General features: G+C 47.2%; 1 protein-coding gene across 1 annotated transcript in view; it reads right to left on the reverse strand.

Annotated features, from left to right (window-relative positions):
- LOC126161937 (SPRY domain-containing protein 7-like) overlaps window positions 1-22,453 on the reverse strand; it is a 90,413-nt gene extending 67,960 nt beyond the window's left edge. Inside the window, exons 1-2 of the mRNA XM_049918110.1 lie at window positions 22,069-22,453; window positions 21,875-21,991 (exon numbers count right to left, since the gene is read on the reverse strand). Of these exons, the coding sequence (XP_049774067.1) occupies window positions 21,875-21,991; window positions 22,069-22,180 (229 nt within the window). The 5' untranslated portion in view covers window positions 22,181-22,453. The remainder of the gene's footprint in view (window positions 1-21,874; window positions 21,992-22,068) is intronic.
- Between the last annotated feature and the right edge of the window lie 1,944 nt (window positions 22,454-24,397).

Genomic DNA, 24,397 nt, shown 5'->3' on the forward strand with positions numbered 1-24,397 from the left:
CGTTAAAATCCGGGCAGGACATTAAAATGTGGCGGACCGTCAGCAATTGCCCACATGGGCAGAACGGCGCCGGAGCAGCCGTCAGCAGATGGCAACGGCTGAACCGGCAGTGTCCAATTCTTAACCGGGCCAAAACTACCTCCTCCCACCGAGAAGGGCGTGAGGAGGACCTCCAAGCCACAGGAAGAGGTTTCAAGGCCTGAAGCTTGTTGTCCATAAGTGCAGCCCAATCGGCATGCCACAGCAATAAAATGCACCGACAAATGACTCTGCTACAATCTGATGAAGGCACACAATAAGAAGCTGTCCGAGGCTGGAGGACCGCAGCCTTGGCCGCGGCATCTGCAGCTTCGTTCCCAAGGATACCGACATGGCCAGGGACCCACATAAAGCGAACCGGAGAACCGACGTCCACCAGCTGCCGAAGAGAGCGTTGGATCCGGTGCACGAAAGGGTGAACCGGATACGGATCCCTGAGGCTCTGGATGGCGCTCAGGGAATCTGAGCAGATGACATAAGCAGAATGTCGGTGGCGGCAGATGTAAAGAACAGCCTGCTAGAGGGCAAAGAGCTCAGCTGTGGAGACCGAACAATGGCCATGGAGCCGGTATTTGAAACTTTGTGCCCCGACAATAAAAGAACACCCGACCCCGTCATTGGTCTTAGAGCCATCTGTATAAATGAAAGTCATATGGATGAACTTCGAACGAAGTTCCACAAAACGGGAGTGGTAGACCGAACCGGGGGTAACCTCTTTTGGGAGCGAGCTGAGGTCAAGGTGGACGCGAACCTAAGCCTGGAGCCAAGGTGGCGTGTGGCTCTCACCCACTCGAAAAGTTGCAGGGAGTGAAAAATTAAGGTGTTGAAGGAGGCGACGAAAGCGAACTCCAGGGGGTAGCAGGGCAGAGACATACAACCCGTATTGACGGTCGAGAGAGTCGTTAAAAAAGGAACGATTAGACGGGTGGTCGGGCATTGACAGTAGCCAACAGGCATACCGACAAAGCAGTATATCGCGCCGGTAGGTGAGTGGCAATTCGCCAGCGTCAGCATGAAGACTCCCTACGGGACTAGTATAAAATGCTCCGATCGCAAGTCGTAAACCCTGATGTTGTATGGAGTTGAGGCGGCGTAAGATGGATGGCCGTGCAGAGGAGTATACGAAGCTCCCATAATCCAGCTTGGAGCGGACGATCGACCGATATAGACGAAGTAGAACGGTTCGATCCGCTCCCCACGACATACCACTGAGAACACGGAGGACATTTAAAGAACGGGTACAACGGGCGGCCAAATATGACACATGTGGAGACCAGCTAAGTTTCCTGTCAAATGTAAGGCCTAAAAATTTGGTTGTCTCCACGATTGGGAGAGCAACGGAACCAAGTCGTAAGGACGGTGGGAGAAACTCTTTGTAGCGCCAGAAGTTAATACAGACCGTCTTCTCTGCAGAAAAACGGAAGCCATTGGCGACACTCCAGGAGTAAAGACGGTCAAGAGAACGCTGAAGACAGCGCTCCTGGACACGTGTACACTGCACGCTGCAATAGATGGTAAAATCGTCCACGAAAAGGGAGCCTGATACATCAGCTGGGAGGCAATCCATTATTGGATTGATCGCGATGGCGAAGAGAGCGACGCTCAAAACTGAGCCCTGTGGCACCCCATTCTCCTGGCGAAAGGTGTCTGACAGGACAGAACCCACACGTACCCTGAACTGTCGATCCATTGAAAAGGAACGAATAAAAAGAGGGAGGCGACCGCGAAGGCCCCATGTATACATGGTGCGGAGAATGCCCGCCCTCCAACAGGTGTCTTAAGCCTTTTCCAAATCAAAGAACACAGCCGCAGTCGGGCGCTTCTGCAAGAAGTTTTTCATAATGAAGGTCGACAAGGTAACCAGATGGTCAACAGCAGAGCGGCACCTACGAAATCCACATTGTACATTGGTAAGTAGGCGTCGAGACTCGAGCAGCCAAACCAATCGAGAGTTAACCATTCGCTCCATCACTTTACAGACACAGCTGGTAAGCGAAGGTCGATAACTGGAAGGCAAGTGCTTGTCCTTCCCCGGCTTAGGAATCGGGACAACAATAGACTCGCGCCAGCATGCGGGAACAAGTCCCTCAATCCAGATGCGATTGTATGTACGAAGGAGAAAACCTTTACCCGCAGGAGAAAGGTTCTTCAGCATCTGAATATGAATAGAATCAGGCCCTGGAGCGGAGGACCGTGATCGGCCAAGTGCGTTTTCGAGTTCCCGCATGGTGAATGGGGCATTATAACTTTCACAATTCGAGGAGCGGAAGTTAGGTGGCCTAGCCGCCTCTGCCTGTTTGCGGGGGAGGAAGGCAGGGTGGTAATGAGCGGAGCTCGAAACCTCTGCGAAAAAGTGGCCGAAGGCATTGGAGACATCCTCAGGGTCTACAAGGACGTCATTCGCGATCGTCAAACCAGAAACTGGTGAGTGGACCTTAGTGCCAGATAGCCGGCGCAGGCTACCCCAGACAACAGGAGGAGTAAAACTGTTGAAGGTGCTTGTGAAAGCAGCCCAGCTGGCTTTCTTTAATAATATGACGACACTGAGCACGTAATCGTTTATAATTGATACAATTCGCCACTGTAGGGTGGCGTTTAAAGGTGCGTAAAGCACGTCGACAAGCACAGAAAGCATCTATACATGCTGCGGTCCACCAGGGGACCAGTACGCGACGTGGAGAAGAAGTAGGGTGAGGGATGGAATATTCAGCAGCAGCGAGAATGAGTTCCGTGAGGTGTGCGACCTGACGATCGCAGATGGTGAAGGTTTGATCCTGAAAGGTCGCCCTGGAAGAGAAGAGCCCCCAGTCTGCCTTGGAGATGGTCCAACTAGAGGAGCACGGAGAGGGGGTATGCTGCAGGAGATGGATAACACACGGGAAGTGGTCGCTCGAATATGTATCAGAGTGCATACCACTCAAACCGGCGTGCAAGTTGGGGAGTACAGATAGAGAGGTCTAAATGGGAATAGGTGTGAGATGTGTCAGAAAGAAAAGTAGGGGTGCCAGTATTGCGGCAGACAAGATTGAGATGGTTGAAAAGGTCTGCGAACAGGGAGCCCCTCGGGCAGGATGCTGGAGAGCCCCAAAGGGGATGGTGGGCATTGAAGTCTCCAGTTAACAAAAATAGTGCAGGTAGCTGAGCAATAAGTTGCATCTTGTCTGCCCTGGTAACGGCAGATGACGATGGAGTGTAAACGGTACAAATGGAAAATGTAAAAGTGGGGAGAGTAATGCGGACGGTAACTGCCTGCAGGCCGGTGTGCAATGTGATGGGATCGTAGTAAATATCATCCTGGACCAGCAACATAACCCCTCCATGAGCTGGGATACCTACCACAGGGGGTAGGTCAAAACGCACAGAAGTGTAGTGTGCCAAGGCAATTTGATCGCATGGGCGTAGCTTCGTTTCCTGGAGGGCTACGACGAGCGGACGGTGCAATCGGAGCAGCAACTTCAAGTCCTCTCGGTTGGAGCGAATGCTGCGAATATTCCAGTGAATAAGTGCCATCGTAAGAAAGGGAAGATGAAAGAAGGGGTCACCTCGAAGGTCGCTGAGGACCTGGCTTCGAGCGAGCACTGCCGCCGCTATCAGTAGGCGGACAGTCATCGTCCATTGGGTCTATAGGTTCATCGGCCATCTTGAGAGGATGGCCGGGAGGGGGAGCTTCCTCCACCGGTGAACGGCCAGATGTTCGGCTACCAGCAGTGCGGCCAGGCGAAACGGATGACGGCCTGGGGCAGCAACCGCTGGGTGGCGCAGGAGAAGAAATGCGCCGTGGCGGAGAAGGAGAACGGTGCTTCCTATGAGCCTTCTTGAAAGGACGTTTGGTGGAAGTACCGGTCGAAGGCTGGGAGGTCGAGGTACGTAGGAAGTCTGCACGGGACGGTTCCTTCTTGAAGGCCCATGCATCTGACTTCTGGGTCTTCGTCTTAGCAGAAGCTGATGAACGGGCTGGTGTCTGTGGGGTGATGGGAGGAAGAGGAGACGTCGACCACGCGATCTTAGCACTGGCCGAACGGACGACCGTGGTGCTGAAGGTCAGATCGCATGTCTGGGTTGCCACCTCCCGGGTAGTCCGAGGAGAGGCGAGGACAGTACTGTATTTCCCCGCTGGGAGCAGCGTGGGCTTCCTACTAGCCAATAGCTTGCGAGCAGCCGAGGTGGATACTTTCTCTTTGACCCGAATTTCTTGGATACAGCGTTCTTCCTTATAGACAGGACAGTCGCGGGAGGATGCGGCATGGTCACCCTGACAGTTCACACAACGAGGAGACGGAGGTGGACAGTCACCCTCATGGGCATTCCTGATAGAAGTGACACATTTAGCCGCATTGGAACAAGACTGTCGAGTGTGATTGAAACGCTGACACTGGTAGCAGCACGTAGGTGTCGGGACATAGGGGCAAACAGAAATAACCTCGTAGCCCGCCTTGATGCACGATGGCAGCTTAACACTATCGAAGGTCAAGAAAAGTGTCCGGGTCGGTACAAGGTCATTGTTGACCTTTTTCATGACCCTATGGACAGCCGTCACGCCCTGCTCAGCGAGGAAAGATTGAATCTCCTCGCCAGTCAATTCGTCGAGGGAGCTAGTATAGACTACACCACGAGACGAATTCAAAGTTCGGTGGGCCTCCACCCGGACAGGGAACGTGTACAGGAGTGTGGCCCGAAGCAGTTTTTGTGCCTGAAAGGCGCTCTCAGTTTCTAGTAATAAGGTACCGTTACGCAACCTGGTACAAGATTTGACAGATCCGGCTATGGCATCTATTCCCTTCTGGATAACGAAAGGGTTGACAGAGGAAAAATCCTTTCCGTGTTCAGATCGAGAAACGACGAGGAACTGTGGGGCAGGCGGTAGTACTTTTGTCACTGGTGGCTGGTCACGTTTCCGTTTTTGGGCAGAAGTCGAGAGAGATGGAGTGAAATCCATTGCGGAGGAATGCCCCATGATTGCCAGCGTCTCCGATGGCACGCTCCTTCCTTGTGGGGACCCTCTCAGAGGGCACTCCCGCCTTAGGTAAATGTTTACACCTCAGGTCAAACCTCCCGAGAAACAGACGGAGGGACCAATCGGCATGGTCAGAAGGTATCAGCTCAGGCAATCACCCCTCCCCGGGCCTGGCCTTTACCAGGGGGTACGCGCGTGCCTTACATGTCTACCCAGGGCGGGGAATTACGCGTTACCCCGTCACCGGCTATGCGTGGGTCGGCCTTCAGGCACGCACAGGGAGGAAGGAAGAACAGGAAAAAGAAGAGAGAGAGGGAGAAAGATGACAGACTGTCTCAAACGCCGAGGCGGAGACCAGAGAAGGCAAGGAGGAGAAGGCAAGGAGGAGAAGGCAAGGAGGAGAAGGCAAGGAGGAGAAGGCAAGGAGGAGAAGGCAAGGAGGAGAAGGCAAGGAGGAGAAGGCAAGGAGGAGAAGGCAAGGAGGAGAAGGCAAGGAGGAGAAGGCAAGGAGGAGAAGGCAAGGAGGAGAAGGCAAGGAGGAGAAGGCAAGGAGGAGAAGGCAAGGAGGAGAAGGCAAGGAGGAGAAGGCAAGGAGGAGAAGGCAAGGAGGAGAAGGCAAGGAGGAGAAGGCAAGGAGGAGAAGGCAAGGAGGAGAAGGCAAGGAGGAGAAGGCAAGGAGGAGAAGGCAAGGAGGAGAAGGCAAGGAGGAGAAGGCAAGGAGGAGAAGGCAAGGAGGAGAAGGCAAGGAGGAGAAGGCAAGGAGGAGAAGGCAAGGAGGAGAAGGCAAGGAGGAGAAGGCAAGGAGGAGAAGGCAAGGAGGAGAAGGCAAGGAGGAGAAGGCAAGGAGGAGAAGGCAAGGAGGAGAAGGCAAGGAGGAGAAGGCAAGGAGGAGAAGGCAAGGAGGAGAAGGCAAGGAGGAGAAGGCAAGGAGGAGAAGGCAAGGAGGAGAAGGCAAGGAGGAGAAGGCAAGGAGGAGAAGGCAAGGAGGAGAAGGCAAGGAGGAGAAGGCAAGGAGGAGAAGGCAAGGAGGAGAAGGCAAGGAGGAGAAGGCAAGGAGGAGAAGGCAAGGAGGAGAAGGCAAGGAGGAGAAGGCAAGGAGGAGAAGGCAAGGAGGAGAAGGCAAGGAGGAGAAGGCAAGGAGGAGAAGGCAAGGAGGAGAAGGCAAGGAGGAGAAGGCAAGGAGGAGAAGGCAAGGAGAAGAAGGCAAGGAGAAGAAGGCAAGGAGAAGAAGGCAAGGAGAAGAAGGCAAGGAGAAGAAGGCAAGGAGAAGAAGGTAATGAGGAGGCAAGGAGAAGAAGTCAAGGGAAAGAGTAAGGAAGACTGAGGTGGAGAAGAGCAAAGAAAGGAACCAACCAAAGGAAGGAAGAAACAAGAAGGGAAAAAATAAAAAGACCACAATTATAGGTCGTGGAACCATCCGTCTCCGGACGCAGGCGCTAACTACCCCCGCGAGGGGGATGGACTCCTTTTAGTCGCCTCTTACGACAGGCAGGAATACCTCGGGCCTATTCTAATCCCCGGACCCGCAGGGGGGAAGCCCCAGGTGTAAAGAGTACGGAGGATACCAGTTCTCCAGCACGTGTCTTAGGCCTTCTCCAAATCAAAACACACGGTCACAGTCTGCAGAAAACCATTCATGACGTGAGTGGACAAGGTAACGAGACGGTCAACTGTAGAACGCCTTAATCGAAATCCACACTGTGCATTCATGAGTAAATGGTGAGACTCGAGCCACCATACTAGCTGGGCTCGAATCATACGTTCCATCACCTCGCAAATGCAGCTGATAGGGAGATGGGGTGGTAGCTAGAAGGAAGGTTTTTGTCCTTACTAGGCTTAGGTATAGGTATGACAGTGGATTCACGCTAGAGTCCAGGAAATGTGCCCTCAGGCCAGATACGGTTCTATGTGTAAAGGAGAAAGTGCTTGCCCACAAGAGAGGTGCTGCACCATCTGAACGTGGTTAGTATCTGGCCCTGGGTGGGAGGACTGGGATGAACTGAACGCATGATCTAGCTCCCTCATAGTGAAGGCAGCATCATAGCACCCACAATTCGGACAAGAGAAGGGTATCACCCGAGCCGCCTCCACTCGTTTCCAATGTATGAAGGCAGGGTGATAGTGCGAAGAGCTCAAAACTTCTGCAAAATGGCAGCCCAAGGTGTTGGAGATAGCAACAGGATCCATGATATCGGCACCTACTGTCAGGCCGGAAATGGGGGAGTGGATCTCGGTTCCTGAGAGCCGTCGGAAGTTGGCCCACATGACAGAGGAAGGAGTGGAACTGTTGAAAGAACCAGTGAGTGAAATCCAACTAGCTTTTTTGCTATACCAAAGAACTCAACAACACTGCACACCCACCTGTTTATAATGAATGCACTTTTCCAGCATAGGGTGGCGGTTAAAAATGCAGAGAGCACATCTCTGTGTGTGAATTGTGTCGCGGCATGGCTCAGTCCACCAAGGGACTGGGACATGATGTGGTAAAGAGGAAGTGCGAGGAATGGAACGTTCTGCATCAGTAAGGATAACGTCTGTGAGATAGTCCACCTGGTCATCACAACTGAGGAAATCTTGTTCTGTGAAGGTTGCCAGGAAGGAGTAAAGCTGCCAGTTAGCCTTAGTAAGCTACCATTTGAGTATGCATATGGTTGGAGGAGTCAGCAGACAGAGCACATGGGAAATGGTCACTTGAGTACATGTTGGAGATGTTCCAACTAGAGATGGGGTATGACGCAGGAGATGGATAACACAAAGGAAGTGGTCGCTCAAATACGTATCAGGAAGTGCGTACCACTCAAACCGGCGTGCAAGTTGAGTAGTACATATAGAGGTGTCTAAATGGGAATAGGTGTGAGTTGTGTCCGAAAGAAAAGTGGGGGCACCAGTATTGAGGCAGATAAGATTGAGGTGGTTGAAAAGGTCTGTTAACAGGGAGCCTCTTGGGCAGGATGCTGGAGAGCCCCAAAGGGGATGGTGGGCATTGAAGTCTCCAGTCAACAAAAATGGTGCAGGTAGTTGAGTAATAATTTGCATCATGTCTGCCCTAGTAACGGCAGACGACGATGGAGTGTAAACAGTACAAATGGAAAACGTAAAAGTGGGGAGAGTAATTCGGACAGCAACTGCCTGCAAGTCAGTGTGCAATGTGACGGGATCGTAGTAGATATCACCCCAGACCAGCAACATAACCCCTCCATGATCCGGAATACCTGCCACAGGGGGCAGGTCAAAAGGCACAGAGGCATAGTGTACGAAGTCAATTTGATCGCATGGGCGTAGCTTCGTTTCCTGGAGAGCTATGACGAGCGGACAGTGCAAGCGTAGCAGCAACTTTAAGTCCTCTCGGTTGGAGCGAATGCCGCGAATATTCCAATGAAGTGCCATTGTGAGAAGAAAAAGAGAAAGGAGAAGCAAGAAGGGGTCACCTCGAAGGCCGCTGAGGACCTGGCTTCGAGCGAACACTGCTGCCGCTATCAATAGGTGGAGAGTCATCGTCCATTTATTCAATAGGTTCGTCGGCCATCTTGTTAAGATGGCCAAGAGGGGGAGCTTCCTCCACCGGTGAACGGCCAGATGTTCAGCTACCAGTGCTGCGGCCAGATGAAACTGACGACGGCCTGGGGCGGCAACCGCTGGGTGGCGCAGGAGAAGAAACGCACCGTGGTGGAGAAGGAGAACTTTGCTTTCTATTAGCCTTCTTGGAAGGTTGTTTAGTTGAAGTACTGGTCAATGGCTGGGAGTTTTGGATATGTAGGAAGTCTTCATGGGACGGTTCCTTCTTGAAGGCCTGTGCATCTGTCTTCTGGGTCTTAGTCTTGACAGAAGCTGATGAAGGCGCTTCTGTCTTATGGGTGACGGGAGGAAGAGGAGACGTTGACTGGGCGATCTTAGCACTGGCCGAATGGATGACCGTAGCGCTAAAGGTCAGATCGCATGTCTGCGACAACACCTCCCTGGTAGTCCGAGGAGAGGCGAGGACAGTACTATATTTCCCCACTGGGAACAGCGTGGCCTTCGTACTAGCAAATAGCTTGTGAGCAGCCGAGGTGGACATTTTCTCTTTGACCCGAATTTCCTGTATACAGCGTTCGTCCTTTTAGATGGGACAGTCACGGGAGGGTGCTGCATGGTCACCTTGGCAGTTCACACAACAAGGAGACGTAGGTGGACAGTCACCCTCATGGGCGTCCCTGCCACAAGTGACGCATTTAGCCGCATTAGAACCAGACTGGCGAGTGTGATTAAAACGCTGACACTGGTAGCAGCGCGTAGGTGTCGGGACATAGGGGCGAACAGAGATAACCTCATAGCCTGCTTTGATGTGCGATGGCAGCTGAACACTATCAAAGGTAAAAAAAAGTGTCCGGGGCAGTACAAGGTCATTGTTGACCTTTTTCATGACCCTATGGACAGCCGTCACGACATGCTCAGCGAGGAAAAACTGAATCTCCTCATCAGTCAATCTGTCGCGTGATCTAGTATATACCACACCACGTGATGAATTCAAAGTGCGGTGAGCTTCAACCCGGAGAGGGAACATATACAGGAGTGTGGCCCAAAGCAGTTTTTGTGCTTGAAAGGCGCTCTCAGTTTCCAACAACAAGGTACCGTTACGCATCCTGGTACAAGACTTGACCAGTCCGGCTACGGCATCTACGCCCTTCTGAATAACGAAAGGGTTGACAGATGGAAACTCCTTTCTGTCCTCAGATCTAGAAACTACTAGGAACTTTGAGGCAGGCGGTAATACTTTTGTCACTGGTGGCTGATTAAGTTTCCGTTTTTGGGCACGAAAGAAGAATAGGAAAAAAAGAGAGAGAAAGGACAGACTTTTTTTTTGGTGGTTTTAGGGCGCACAACTTCGATGGTCATTAGCGCCCAAACTACGTTAGGAATGCACCGCGAGGCACAAGGTTAAAACAGCAACTAAAAGGAAAAACACGATAGAAGAGACTGACAGGCAGAGGATTAAAAAACAGCATAATCAAATGTCCTTAGAGAGGTTTGTCAAGTTGATAAAACGAAGAACGCAAGCAGCTGCTCGTGGGTCATCCGCTAAAATGGCATCTAGAGTACATGGCAGGCCAAGATCAAGACGCAGTGTGTTAAAATCCGGACAGGACGTTAAAATGTGGCGGACCGTCAGCAATTGCCCACATGGGCAGAACGGCACCGGCGCAGCCGTCAGCAGATGGCGATGGCTGAACCGGCAGTGTCCAATCAATTCGTAACCGGGCCAAAACGACCTCCTCCCACCGAGAAGGGCGGGAGAACGTCCAAGCTGCGGGAAGAGGTTTCAAGGCCCGAAGCTTGTTGTCCATAAGTGCAGCCCAATCGGCATGCCACAGCAATAAAATGCACCGACAAATGACTCTGCTACAATCTGATGAAGGGACACAATAAGAAGCTGTCCGAGGCTGGAGGACCGCAGCCTTGGCCGCGGCATCTGCAGCTTCGTTCCCAGGGATACCGACATGGCCAGGGACCCACATAAAGCGAACCGGAGAACCGATGTCCACCAGCTGCCGAAGAGAGCGTTGGATCCGGTGCATGAAAGGGTGAACCGGATACGGATCACTGAGGCTCTGGATGGCGCTCAGGGAATCGGAGCAGATGACATAAGCAGAATGTCGGTGGCGGCAGATGTAAAGAACAGCCTGCTAGAGGGCAAAGAGCTCAGCTGTGAAGACCGAACAATGGCCATGGAGCCGGTATTTGAAACTTTGTGCCCCGACAATAAAAGAACACCCGACCCCGTCATTGGTCTTAGAGCCATCTGTATAAATGAAGGTCATATTAAAGAACTTCATTTGAAGTTCGACAAAACGGGAGTGGTAGACCAAACCGGGGGTAACCTACTTTGGGAGTGAGCTGAGGTCAAGGTGAACGCGAACCTGAGCCTGGAGCCAAGGTGGCGTGTGGCTCTCGCCCACTCGAAAGGTTGCAGGGAGTGAAAAATTAAGGTGTTGAAGGAGGCGACGAAAGCGAACTCCAGTGGGTAGCAGGGCAGAGACATACAACCAGTATTGACGGTCGAGAGAGTCGTCAAAAAAGGAACAATAAGACGGGTGGTCGGGCATTGACAGTAGCCGACAGGCATACCGACAAAGCAGTATATCGCGCCGGTAGGTGAGTGGCAATTCACCAGCTTCAGCATGAAGACTCTCGATGGGACTAGTATAAAACGCTCCGATCGCAAGACGTAAACCCCGATGTTGTATGGAGTTGAGGCGGTTTAAGATGGATGGCCATGCAGAGGAGTATACGAAGCTCCCATAATCCAGCTTGGAGCGGATGATCGATCGATATAGACGAAGTAGGACGATTCGATCTGCTCCCCACGACATACCACTGAGAACACTGAGGACATTTAGAGAACGGGTACAACGGGCAGCCAAATATGACATGTGGAGACCAGCCAAGTTTCCTGTCAAATGTAAGACCTAAAAATTTTGTTGTCTCCACGAATGGGAGAGCAATGGGACCGAGTCATAAGGACGGTGGGAGAAACACTTTGTAGCGCCAGAAGTTAATACAGACCGTCTTCTCGGTAGAAAAACGGAAGCCATTGGAGACACTCCAGGAGTAAAGATGGTCAAGAGAACGCTGAAGACAGCGCTCCAGGAAATATGTACGCTGCGCGCTGCAATAGATGGTAAAATCGTCCACGAAAAGGGAGCCTGATACATCAGCTGGGAGGCAATCCATTATTGGATTGATCGCTATGGCGAAGAGAGCGATGCTTAAAACTGAGCCCTGTGGCACCCCATTCTCCTGGCGAAATGTGTGACAGGACAGAACCCACACGTACCCTGAACTGTCGATCCATTAAAAAGGAATGAATAAAAAGAGGGAGGCGACCGCGAAGGCCCCATGTATGCATGGTGCGGAGAATGCCCGCCCTCCCGCCCTCCAACAGGTGTCTTAAGTCTTCTCCAAATCAAAGAACACAGCTGTGGTCGGGCGCTTCCGCAAGAAGTTATTCATAATGAAGGTCGGCAAGGTAACCAGATGGTCAACAGCAGAGTGGCGCCTACGAAATCCACATTGTACATTGGTAAGTAGGCGTCGAGACTCGAGCAGCCAAACCAAACGAGAGTTAACCATTCGCTCCATCACATTACAGACACAGCTGGTAAGCGAGATGGGTCAATAACTGGAAGGCAAGTGCTTGTCCTTCCCCGGCTTAGGAATCGGGACAACAATAGACTCGCGCCAGCATGCGGGAACAAGTCCCTCAATCCAGATGCGATTGTAAGTACGAAGAAGGAAACCTTTACCCTCAGGAGAAAGGTTCTTCAGCATCTGAATATGAATAGAATCAGGCCCTGGAGTGGAGGACCGTGACCGGGCAAGTGCGTTTTCGATTTCCCACACGGTGAATGGAGCATTATAACTTCCACGATTCGAGGAGCGGAAGTTAGGTGGCCTCTTCTCCTCTGCCTGTTTTCAGGGGAGGAAGGCAGGGTGGTAATGAGCGGAGCTCGAAACCTCTGCGAAAAAGCAGCCGAAGGTATTGGAGACATCCTCAGGGGCTACAAGGACGTCATTCGCGAGCGTCAAGCCAGAAACTGGTGAGTGGACCTTAGTGCCAGATAGCCGGCGCAGGCTACCCCAGACAACAGGAGGAGTAAAACTGTTGAAGGTGCTTGTGAAAGCAGCCCAGCTGGCTTTCTTGCTTTCTTTAATAATACGACGACACTGTGCACGTAATCGTTTATAATTGATACAATTCGCCACTGTAGGGTGGCGTTTAAAGGTACGTAAAGCACGTCGACGAGCGCGTAAAGCGTCTCTACATGCTGCGGTCCACCAGGGGCCGGTACGCGACATGGAGAAGAAGTAGGGTGAGGGATGGAATATTCAGCAGCAGTGAAAATGACTTCCGTGAGGTGTGCAACCTGACGATCGCAGCTTGTGAAGGTTTGATCCTGAAAGGACGCCCTGGAAGAGAAGAGCCCCCAGTCTGCTTTGGAGATGGTCGAACTAGATGAGCACGGAGAGGGGGTATGCTGCAGGAGATGGATAACACACAGGAAGTGGTCGCTCGAATATGTATCAGAGTGCATACCACTCAAACCGGCGTGCAAGTTGGGTAGTACATAGAGAGAGGTCTAAATGGGAATAGGTGTGAGATGTGTCCGAACGAAAAGTAGGGGCGCCAGTATTGAGGCAGACAAGATTGAGATGGTTGAAAAGGTCTGCTAACAGGGAGCCCCTCGGGCAAGACGCTGGAGAGCCCCACAGGGGATGGTGGGCATTGAAGTCTCCAGTTAACAAAAGTGGTGCAGGTAGCTGAGCAATAATTTGCATCATGTCTGCCCTGGTAACAGCAGACGATGATGGAGTGTAAACGGTACAAATGGAAAATGTAAAAGTGGGGAGAGTAATTCGGATGGCAACTGCCTGCAGGCCGGTGTGCAATGTGATGGGATCGTAGTAAATATCATCCCGGACCAGCAACATAACCCCTCCATGAGCCGGAATACCTACCACAGGAGGTAGGTCAAAACGCACAGAGGTGTAGTGTGCCAAGGCAATTTGATCACATGGGCGTAGCTTCGTTTCCTGGAGGGCTACGACGAGCGGACGGTGCAAGCGGAGCAGCAACTTCCAAGTCCTCTCGGTTGGAGCGAATGCTGCGAATATTCCAGTGAATAAGTGCCATCTTAAGAAGATAAGGAAGATGAAAGAAGGGGTCACCTCGAAGGCCGCTGAGGACCTGGCTTCGAGCGAGCACTGCCGCCGCTATCAGTAGGCGGACAGTCATCGTCCATTGTTTCTATAGGTTCATCGGCCATCTTGGTAAGATGGCCGGGAGGGGGAGCTTCCTCCACCGGTGAACGGCCAGATGTTCGGCTACCAGTGGTGTGGCCAGGCGAAACGGATGACGGCCTGGGGCGGCAACCGCTGGGTGGCGCAGGAGAAATGCGCCATGGCGGAGAAGGAGAACTGTGCTTCTTGTGAGCCTTCTTGGAAGGTCGTTTGGTGGAAGTACTGGTCGATGGCTGGGAGTTCAAGGTACATAAGAAGTCTGCACGGGACGGTTCCTTCTTGAAGGCCCGTGCAATTGACTTCTGGGTCTTCGTCTTGGCAGAAGCTGATGAAGGGGCTTGTGTCTGTGGGGTGACGGGAGGAAGAGGAGACCTAGACTGCACGATCTTTTAGCACTGGCCCAACGGTCGACCGTGGTGCTGGAGGTCAGATCGCATGTCTGGGTTGCTACCTCCCTGGTAGTCCGAGGAGAGGCGAGGACAGTACTGTATTTACCCGCTGGGAGCAGCGTGGGCTTCCTACTAGCAAATAGCTTGCAAGCAGCCGAGGTGGACACTTTCTCTTTGACACGAATTTCTTGGATACAGCGTTCTTCCTTATAGGTGGGACAGTCACGGGAGGACGCTGCATGGTCACCCTGACAGTTCACACAACGAGGGGACGGAGGTGGACAGTCACCCTCATGGGCATCCCTGCCACAAGTGACACATTTAACCGCATTGGAACAAGACTGGCGAGTGTGATTAAAACGCTGACACTGGTAGCAGCGCGTAGGTGTCGGGATAGAGGGACGAACAGAAATAACCTCGTAGCCCACTTTGATGCGCGATGGCAGCTGAACACTATCAAAGGTCAAGAAAAGTGTCCGGGTCGGTACAAGGTCATTGTTGACCTTTTTCATGACGCTATGGACAGCCGTCACACCCTGCTCAGCGAGGAAAGACTGAATCTCCTCGTCAGTCAATCCGTCTAGTGATCTAGTATATACCACACCACGAGACGAATTCAATGTTCGGTGAGCCTCCACCCGGACAAGGAACATGTACAGGTGTGTGGCTCTAAGCAGTTTGTGCGCCTGAAGGCGCTCTCAGTTTCTATTAACAAGGTACCATTACGCAACCTGGGGCAAGGAGAAGGGGGGCAAGGAGAAGGGGGGCAAGGAGAAGGGGGGCAAGGACTGTGATGATTTTATAGCCTGCTTTAATCATGGATGGCACCACCACCCTATCGAAAGTGAGTAAAAGTGCGGGTGGGCACCAAGGAGGAATCGACCTTTTTCATTACACAATGGACAGCAATGACACCCTGATCAGAGAGGCAACATTGTATTTCAGCCTCAGTTAGCTCGTCAAGCAGCCTGTTGTAAATTACACCATGGGAAGAACTAAGTTCTATGTGCCTCGACACGGACAGGGTAGCCGTGGAGAAGCGAAGCAGCAAATAGTTGTGCTTGAGAATCAGAAGCTGTCTCCAAAAGCAAAGTGCAATTCCGTAAATGAGAGCAGGATTTCACAGGGCAAGCAGTGGCATCAACACCTTTCTGAATAATAAACGAGCTGACCATGGCAAAGGTCTGACCATCTTCAGTATGTGATACCACAAGGAACTGTGATGCAGCAGGAAGAATCTTCGAATCAGTAGCCTCATTACGTTTACGTTTCATCAACGTCAATGGGGAGGATGATAGACACATTGCGAGAAAATCCCCATGATTGCCAACATCTCCGATGGTGCGCTCCTTCCAACTGGGGGGCCCCTTTCACAAAGGGGGCACACCCACCTTAGGTGATTGTCCACACCTCAGGTCACACCTCCCGAACACCTGACATAGGGACCAATCCACAATTTGGGAAGGTTACAGCTCAGGCAATCACCCCTCCCCGGGCCTGGCCTGTACCAGGGGGTACGTGCGAACACTACCTATCGACCCGGGGCTGGGAATTACGCATTACCGAAGTCACCTTTTATGCGTCAGATGCATGGGCCGGCCTTCAGGAGTGCACAGGGAGGAAGAAGAAAGAGGATCCTCAAACGCTGAAGCGGAAGAACGAGAGAAGGGAAAGAAAGAAAGAAAAGAAAAGGGAGCCACAGAGAAAGTTGAGACTGTTTGCACGTCAGCTACAGAATGCAGAACATTCCCAATAATAGCCCACACATGTTCACCAAGGGAGGGGAAGAAAGAATAGCAAGAGGAGGGACATACAGCACAGAAGGGAAAAAGTGCTGCAAAGGCTGGGGCCCCGTGACAGCCAAGCACAAACCCACCGAAAGAGTGGCGAGTCCCCTGAGGGACACACACATCAGTGAGGCATTGCATCATCAAAAGAAAGTATCCAGAAGTTCTATTTAGATCTTTCAAAAGCTGTTGACTGTGCCTGCCATAAAACCTTTCTACAGAAATGGGACTACTGTGGCGTAAGATGGAAAGCTGCTGATATTATAAAAATCTTTGTTGAAAGCAGACAACAGGGTTTTGAAATAAAACAAACCTGTAATACAAAAATGTCTACTCACTGTATGCAGGTAAAATATGGAGTTGCTCAGGGTTCAGTACTAGGACCTCTGCTCTTTAGCTTGTATATAAATGATATGCCCACTGCTGTAAATGAAAAAATGATCGTGTATGCTGATAACTTTACTAGTATATACTGACTCAATGAACAAGTTGGAAAAAAGAGGCAGTGAGAACTTGCAAATGGCAGAAAGGTATTTTACAGCAAATAACATTGATCAACATGAAGAACATTGTGTACAAATTTTGAAAAACAGAACCAACCGAGTGGAGATATTTACTCTCTGTATTGGGATGTGCACTTTGAACCAGTTGACTGTAATAGGTTTCTGGGTATAGACACGGACAAATTTGTAACATGAGGAAACCACATTGACAGGATATGTTCCAAAATAAGAAATATATTTTTAATGAAAAAATGTGCTATACAGTGAACACAGAAACCTTGTTTAAAATGTACTACAGACATTTTCCGGCATATTGTACTGTATCCCAACAGGGAATCGTGCAGCAGATGTACATGTACAAAGAATCCTAAAACTTGAAAAGAAAGCCATTAGATGCATAACTAAACTAACACTTTGGGAATCCTACTAAAACAAATTCAAGGAATTTAAAACACTAACTGTACCAAGTCTGTACATATATGAGACAATACTGCTTCTAATGGTAAATTGTACAGCACCTCTTAGATTCTTTCATAGCCACTGGGTCATTCCATGCCAAACTGAGCCTGAGGCTTATTTTTGGAAAAAATGCCAAATTTAACAATGTTATAGTTTTTCGAATCTACAAAAGTTGAATTTTATTGTCCTGAAAAAATTATAAAAATTACATAATTAGCTGAGGAAATACAGTTAAAGTTGGCGATTCTACAGATGAGGATGGAAAACAAAAGGTTTGCTTTTTGTGTTGGCTGCTGTTTAAATTTGGGTTGCAGCAATTGTTGATGTTTTAATTGTTAAATTTCAAGAGCAGAATCTTATCTTTCTGACAAACTTCAGTTTTTAAAGAAAGGTAAGTTATTAAGTATGCAGCTAATGCACAAAAGTCACTATGTATTTAGTGTCCCACCCGTGACAAAAAACATGAAAAAGTTTACCTTCTAATTCAGCAATTATAGTAATTCTATATATTTTAGGTTAGAAGTAAGAAAAACAAATAAAAACATCCAATGAACCATAAGGCACCTTCCAAGTTGTAAATGATCATCTATAAATGTTAAAAGAAATTGTGTCCCACCCGTGACAGTTTTTTGGATGTTACTCAAATCTAAACCATTTAACACTTCTTGTTATTGTTAAGTTAAATTGGCTGATATAACAAGTGCTTTGATGGTTTACACTAAATAAAAACTTACTGTTTATTCTGAAAATGGGGAAAACAACATCAGCAGAGCGTATGAGAAAACTTCGAGAAAAACTGAAGAAAGATACCAGCAAGTACAATGTCCATAAAGAAAAAGGAGCGGGATAAAAGAAGGGAAAATATGAAGATGAAGGTATCCTCCAGTGAAAAATCTTTATTGGAATATCAAAAGAAGGAAGCTGAAAGAAAAAGGAAGTACAGACTTAAACTAAAATCCATTTTAATTGAAGATCAGTCTGAGACCTGTATTTCCCAGTTAGGATCATATAAATGTCCTCAGTCCCTTGGCAAAGCTGTTTCTTGGGTAATGAAGGTGCTTCCTTCAAGCCCCTCAAAAAAATCAGCAGTAATAAAAAAGCTTGTAAGTGAAAGCTTACCTAAAAAGGTAGTAAAGCAGATTTTCCCAGTAGTGAAGAAAACATCTCATAAACTTACAGGTGATAATCGGCTCAAAATACAAAATTTTTTCACAAATGATGAAATCAGCAGGCAGACATCTGGTATAAAGGATGTAAAGTATATTGTAGACCATGAAACTGGGAAAAGAGTTAGCTTGCAGAAACGTCACATGAATATGACAGTTAAGGAAGCATTTTTCTTTTTAAGCAAGACAATCCAGATACTGATATCAAGATTTCAAAATTCTACGAGTTGCGGCCTAAAAATGTTGTTCTAACGTCTTAAATGCCTCACAATGTAGTGTGTGCAGATATCATGCTAACATCAGCTTCATCATTGAAGCCATTCACAAAGAAATAGCTAGTTTCCCTGCTACTAACACTCACCTTATGAATCTTGTTTGCTGTGATGTAGAAAGTGAAATATGCATGACAAGTCAATGCAAGAAATACATCATGAATTTACACACATTAATAGATGGAAAGTTTGATTTGTGTGACATAATATCTTGGAGAAAATGGACCGAACATGAGTGTCACCCTAAACAGACTGCTACCAGTGGAACACTTTGTGAAGCTCTCTCTGAACTTCAGTCTCAACTAAAAACATTCAAGGAGCACTTCTTTGTCAAAAGGATGCAATCTGGAGCTTTCAAGACTATGAAAGCATCAGTTAATGATGATGAAGTGATATTGCAAATAGATTTTGCAGAAAACTATGTAGCACTGGCACAAGATGAGACACAAAGTGCCCACTGGAGTCATACACAGATTACAGTGATCACTATTTGTGTTTGGGATGAAAACAGGGCTACAGTCATTTGCAATTTTGAGCGATGAACTGTGCCACGACAAGTACTCAGTTTATACATGTTTGAGGAGTATAATAAGGAAGCTGAAACAAGAGCTCCCCAATTTGACCTCTATACAAATTTTTTCTGATGGTTGCACAGGTCAATTGAAGAACAAATTCACCATTTCTAACCTCTGCTACATGATGCAAGACTTTGGAGTGTCTGGAGAATGGTTTTTCTTTGCAACATCACATGGGAAAGGTGCAGTGGATGGCATTGGAGCTGTAACAAAAAGGGTTGTTTGGAATAAAGTTAAGCAAAGGAAAAGTCATCATCAGCAATGCACAGGAATTTTTAGACTGTGCCAAATCATCTGTTTCTGGAATAAACTTTCTTCTTCTGACAAAAGATCATATTGATGAAAACAGACCTTCTGGATGGCCGCTGGAAAGCTGTTAAAAAAATAAAAGATATTCACAGCAAGCATTACTTCAACGGTTACAATACCTGTAACCTAGTATGTGGTAGAACTTTCCTAAAATCAGATTTAGAGAAAGTTGAGGTTTTCCCACTTTCACCCAACATATATTCACTAATCTACACAGATTCTGAGATTAGTGATGAGGAATCATATCCTGATGTCCTGTTGACACCCAATTCCCAAGAAGTTACAGGTTCAGAACCAGCTGTGGAACAAATCATGTCAGGAACATTTATTTTAGTTGAGTTCTAAACTGCAAGAAAGAAATCCACTACATACAGATATGCTGCAATTGCACAGAGAAGTGTAGAAGACAATGGGGAAATACAGATTATGTGTATGCGATCTGTTGGGGACTCAGCAAAGGTATTTAAAGCTGATGAGGAGGATGTATCCTACATAGAGTTTAAACAAGTTCTTGCTATTCTCCCGAATCCAAATGTCAAACATGTTAGGGACACCTTATATTATGAGTTTCCCGGCAATTTAGACATTTTTGAAAGTGGGCGATAGGTCAAGTGTATTTTTTCAAAGTGGTACATTAGTCAAGTGAAATAATTAAGTACTCAGAACTGTAAACTAATACTATATCAAAATTTATATTATTTATAAGCAACAAAAATGTTCTACAAAGTTATTAAAACTTAAAGTGCCCTCTAAGTATATGTTACCTACTGACTCATAGCTAACTGACATAATAAAATCAGTTTCAAAAAAAAAAAAAAAATTGTATTTCACACGAGTCCCACCCGTGACAATTCCTTGTCCCACCCGTGACAGTCTTTGATTGCAATTATTGTAAGTAAGTATTACTAATCTAATATTTATTAATATTATGTCATGTAGAGAATTGTTTTATTAATGTGAATTCAATATTTTCAAAAGAAAATAAGTGCATAAATCACAGAATTCTTCTAAAATGTTGGTGGTTATTCAATGCTACGTCTATTTGCTGTCCCACCCGTGACAAAGTTTTAAAGATGAATAACAGCTCAATTTGTAAACTTCTGACATTCAGATTTAAAGGGAAGGTAAAACAATTATTTGTAAGGCAACCAGTCAATTTTTACTTTATTTCTATTTATACTTTATGTTATATCAGCATCTGACTGTTGAAAAACTTAGTGCAACTGTCCCACCCGTGACAATGGAATCCCCCCACTACACACGAACCAGAGAAAATTACCACATCTGCAGCAGAAGATTGAAAGTGACAGACAAGGACACTACAATTGCAGGAAGCTTACTTTGTAATAGACTACCATCTAGCATCAAGAGCATAAAGGAACTGAGCACCTTCAAACAAAAACAAACACCTCGTCTCTGGATACTGGTATAAGGTGAAGTAGTACTTGTTGGCAAATTCATAGGACAAATGTAAGTTGGAATGTCAAGTTTTCTTGAAAGAAGGAAAAGGGAAACAAAGTATGGTGATGAAAATACAGAAGAAAACATACAGACTAAGATGCAGTAATGTATAAATGTCTTAATATTTCTATGCAGCGAGTTTAACACACACAAACTAAAAAAAAAATTGTCTTCAGTTCTTCTACATGTATTATATTATTATTATTAGCAGTATGGCAATTAGATTGTTGACTTTCCCTGTGTGTGTGTGTGTGTGTGTGTGTGTGTGTGTGTGTGTGTGTGTGTGCGCGCGCGCTAGACTGCTACATAAATCAACACAGGCTATGATATATCACTGAGTAAAAATATCAGCAAACATTACTATAGACTTATTTATTGTATCAAATTACAAATTTAAAAGAAATGTTTATTTCTGTACAAATTTGCGATATAATATGTCAAATCATTGTAAAACTGATCAGTGGACAAAAATTAACTATATTTCAGAGACAGTCAGGCGGCAAGTCTATGTCATGAACAGTCTCTCAGGCAAACTAATGGATAATATTGGGTAATATCCCGTGTTAGACATGGCTTTTAATTTACTAGTATATTTGACCGTTTCAAGACTAGTTTTCATTCTACTCTATTCTCCATAACTTTACTGGGAAATTTCGAAATTGATGTATAAACGTAAAAACACAGATGTCTTAGAAGACTAGTCAGCATTTTTAATAGTCACAGTATTCCCCCACCCTGGGCACCACTGTTGCTCAGAGGAAGCAGCATGTTTTCCGTATCTGACATTCCCATCAAGACTCTCCGCTAGCAATTTCTGTTATGCAGCTTATTGCACGGCTAGCACCATTAAGCAGTTTTTAAAGAATTTTGTGTGCGGTTCACTGCAAATAAACTAAAAAGTAAATTCAGAAATTCTGTATTACGTAACGGAGTAGTTTGGTATTTTAAAAAAATTGCGACTTTCCACTGGGGCAACAAATAACACTGAGAAGCGTAAACCGAATCTATCCTACAAAACAGTAACATCAAAAACAAATATACACGGAGGATATGGAAAAACGCGCAACCTATGAACAGAACATAATAAAATTATCCAATTTTGTACCGTTAATACTGGTACTGTGGCAATCTGTACTTTTCCAATAAAATGATAAACTATCAATATGTGCACAGTATAGTTACCAGACTGCTGAATTTTCACTTCAAAGTATGATTTGCTCTGTACTAGTGGTGCATTTGTGATAGCACCGCCACTCCCACATATTCGCAAACCGTTTTTAACAATCACAACTTCATGACCTACAAGAAAGAAACAAGATTTTATCGTTTCTACAGCTGGGAACAGTCGCAACAATCTTTACAGCTATAATACTAACCAATGTGATTAGTATCTAGCGTGATGGGATTAGTTTCTCGCCTAGGCGCTGGTGTTGCTGAAAATCCCATCCCATCAAAACAGTTTTTCACACAGCAGAACACAATCGCCATCCTCGCTTTCAGGCTATCAACATTGTCATCGTTTCAACGCGACTTTTGAGCACATTCCTTGATTGAAATGGGTCTAGGAAAGCTGTAGCTGCATTAATTCAGTATAACTTAACACTTTTCTAAACATTATTACGCAAACTCATCAACGATTTAAGTAAACAACATAGGTTTAGCTCTACGACCCAATTGCTCACATCACCATCACATCCCAACCTCGTCGCCAATAAGCAATAACTGTCAGCACAGCTCTCCTGTCAAAGTTGTTACTCGTGAAAACATTTCATACAACGAGTTTACATTTCAAGAGTGGCTATCCACAGATATACATAAGTGGTGATATCGACCTCAACCACGATGGGAATTCCTCTGATGAGACTGTAAGGAAGAACTTTGACTAACACTGGAGTTGCGTAGGGATGCGCCAAACGGTTATTTTGAAGTTTCAGTCATCAGGATTCCAGTTATTTTTTACATCAGTTATTTTCATGGAAGTGAAAAAAGAAGCGAGATGGCATACATCACAAACTTGAAGCCGATGTCCGCCATCTCAACTACACTAAAACATTACGTTCCGCTTATTCATATCCCCATGGCCCCACAGTTCACCGTGGTGACACTCACCGTGACGTCACTCTGACTGTGTCGTATTACTACTGCAAATATGCATTCAAGAACATAAAAAACGTTTAGGTGTATATATATATATATATATATATATATATATATATATATATATATATATGTGTGTGTGTGTGTGTGTGTGTGTGTGTGTGGTTTGAGGTTTTCGGGCGCTAAACAGCGTGGTCATCAGCGCCCAAACGCATAGAAACAGGAACACATTCGATGAAGGGACGAAGACGGACAGCGAACAAGGAGAATGGCTAAAAGACACAGACATGACGCAGTTCCAAATCCTCACATACAGAGGCAAAACAAGAGGAGAAGAAACGCACTAAAAAGGAAAAGAAACACAAGGAAAAGAGAACAGAAATCGAAGTGAAACAAGTAGGTAATCGTGACTGGTGGACCTCTTACCTAAAACCTGGGTGAGCCAGTCACCCAGCAGCACATTAAAATCCTCTCCCTAAAATCCGAGGCAACAAATTGGACAGGACACAAAACCGTAAGACCTTAATCACAGTCGTTGGGTCGTCTTGCAAAATAGAGGGCAAATCCGGTGGCAAGGAAACCACCGCCCTCTGGTCAGAGAATAAAAGACAGTCAAGTAAAATGTGGCAGACAGTAATCTGGATGCCACAAGCACTGCGGATTGGGGGGTCCTCCCGCCGGAGTAAAAAACCATGCGTTAAGGGACTGTGCCCGATGCAGAGGCGAGTGAGGAGAACCTTATCCCGCCTACATGACTGGTAGGACATACGCCATGGCCGCGTGGTGGCCTTGACCAGACGCAGCTTATTTTCACCGACTGCCAGTCACTTCTCTTCCCATTGACGCATAACACGAAAACGCAGAAGGGAGGTAACAGCATGGAGGGGGACGGCACATTCAACAACGTGAGGGAGGGAACATGCATCTGTGGCAGCCACATCCGCCAGTTCGTTTCCCCTAATACCAACGTGCCCCGGCACCCAGCAGAAAGAAACCTCCTTCCCCTGCCGTTGCAGGTGGAGTAGGGCATCATGGATGTTCTGGACGACCGTATCCGCTGGGTACAAGTGTTGCATGGTCTGAAGGGCACTCAGGGAGTCAGAACAGATGAGAAACTTAAGACTGGGAACACATCTCATCTGTTACAATGCCCGCAAGATCGCAAACAGTTTGGCATCAAAGACGGTAAACGCTGCAGGAAGCTGTAAGTTGACGACTCGATCAGAGAAAACAACAGCACAACCAACAGAGTCCCCTTGTTTAGAGCCATCCATAAATACTGGTACATGGTCGGGATACTGGTTTAAAATATCGTAAAATAAGGAGGTAAAAACAAACACAGGAGTGCAGCTCCTCCGGTACTCTGACAAGTCTAAAAGGATGCTGGAGCAACCAGGGAGGCAGGCAGGTAAAACCCTGAAGTTAAGGTGCCACACGTTTAAAACTGCCTTCTTGACATTATGTTATTCATGTAAGCTCTATAATATTTGGCATTGCGTGCACAAAACAGAAGTAATGAACAAGAAGCACACGTAAATAGTTGTCTGCCAATTTTTTGAGCTACTTAAAATGGCGCTTACCTCACCCACTCTGGCTTGAAAAAAATGT

The sequence above is a fragment of the Schistocerca cancellata genome, chromosome 2 (genome assembly GCF_023864275.1).
Source record: "Schistocerca cancellata isolate TAMUIC-IGC-003103 chromosome 2, iqSchCanc2.1, whole genome shotgun sequence".
Lineage (NCBI taxonomy): Eukaryota > Metazoa > Arthropoda > Insecta > Orthoptera > Acrididae > Schistocerca > Schistocerca cancellata.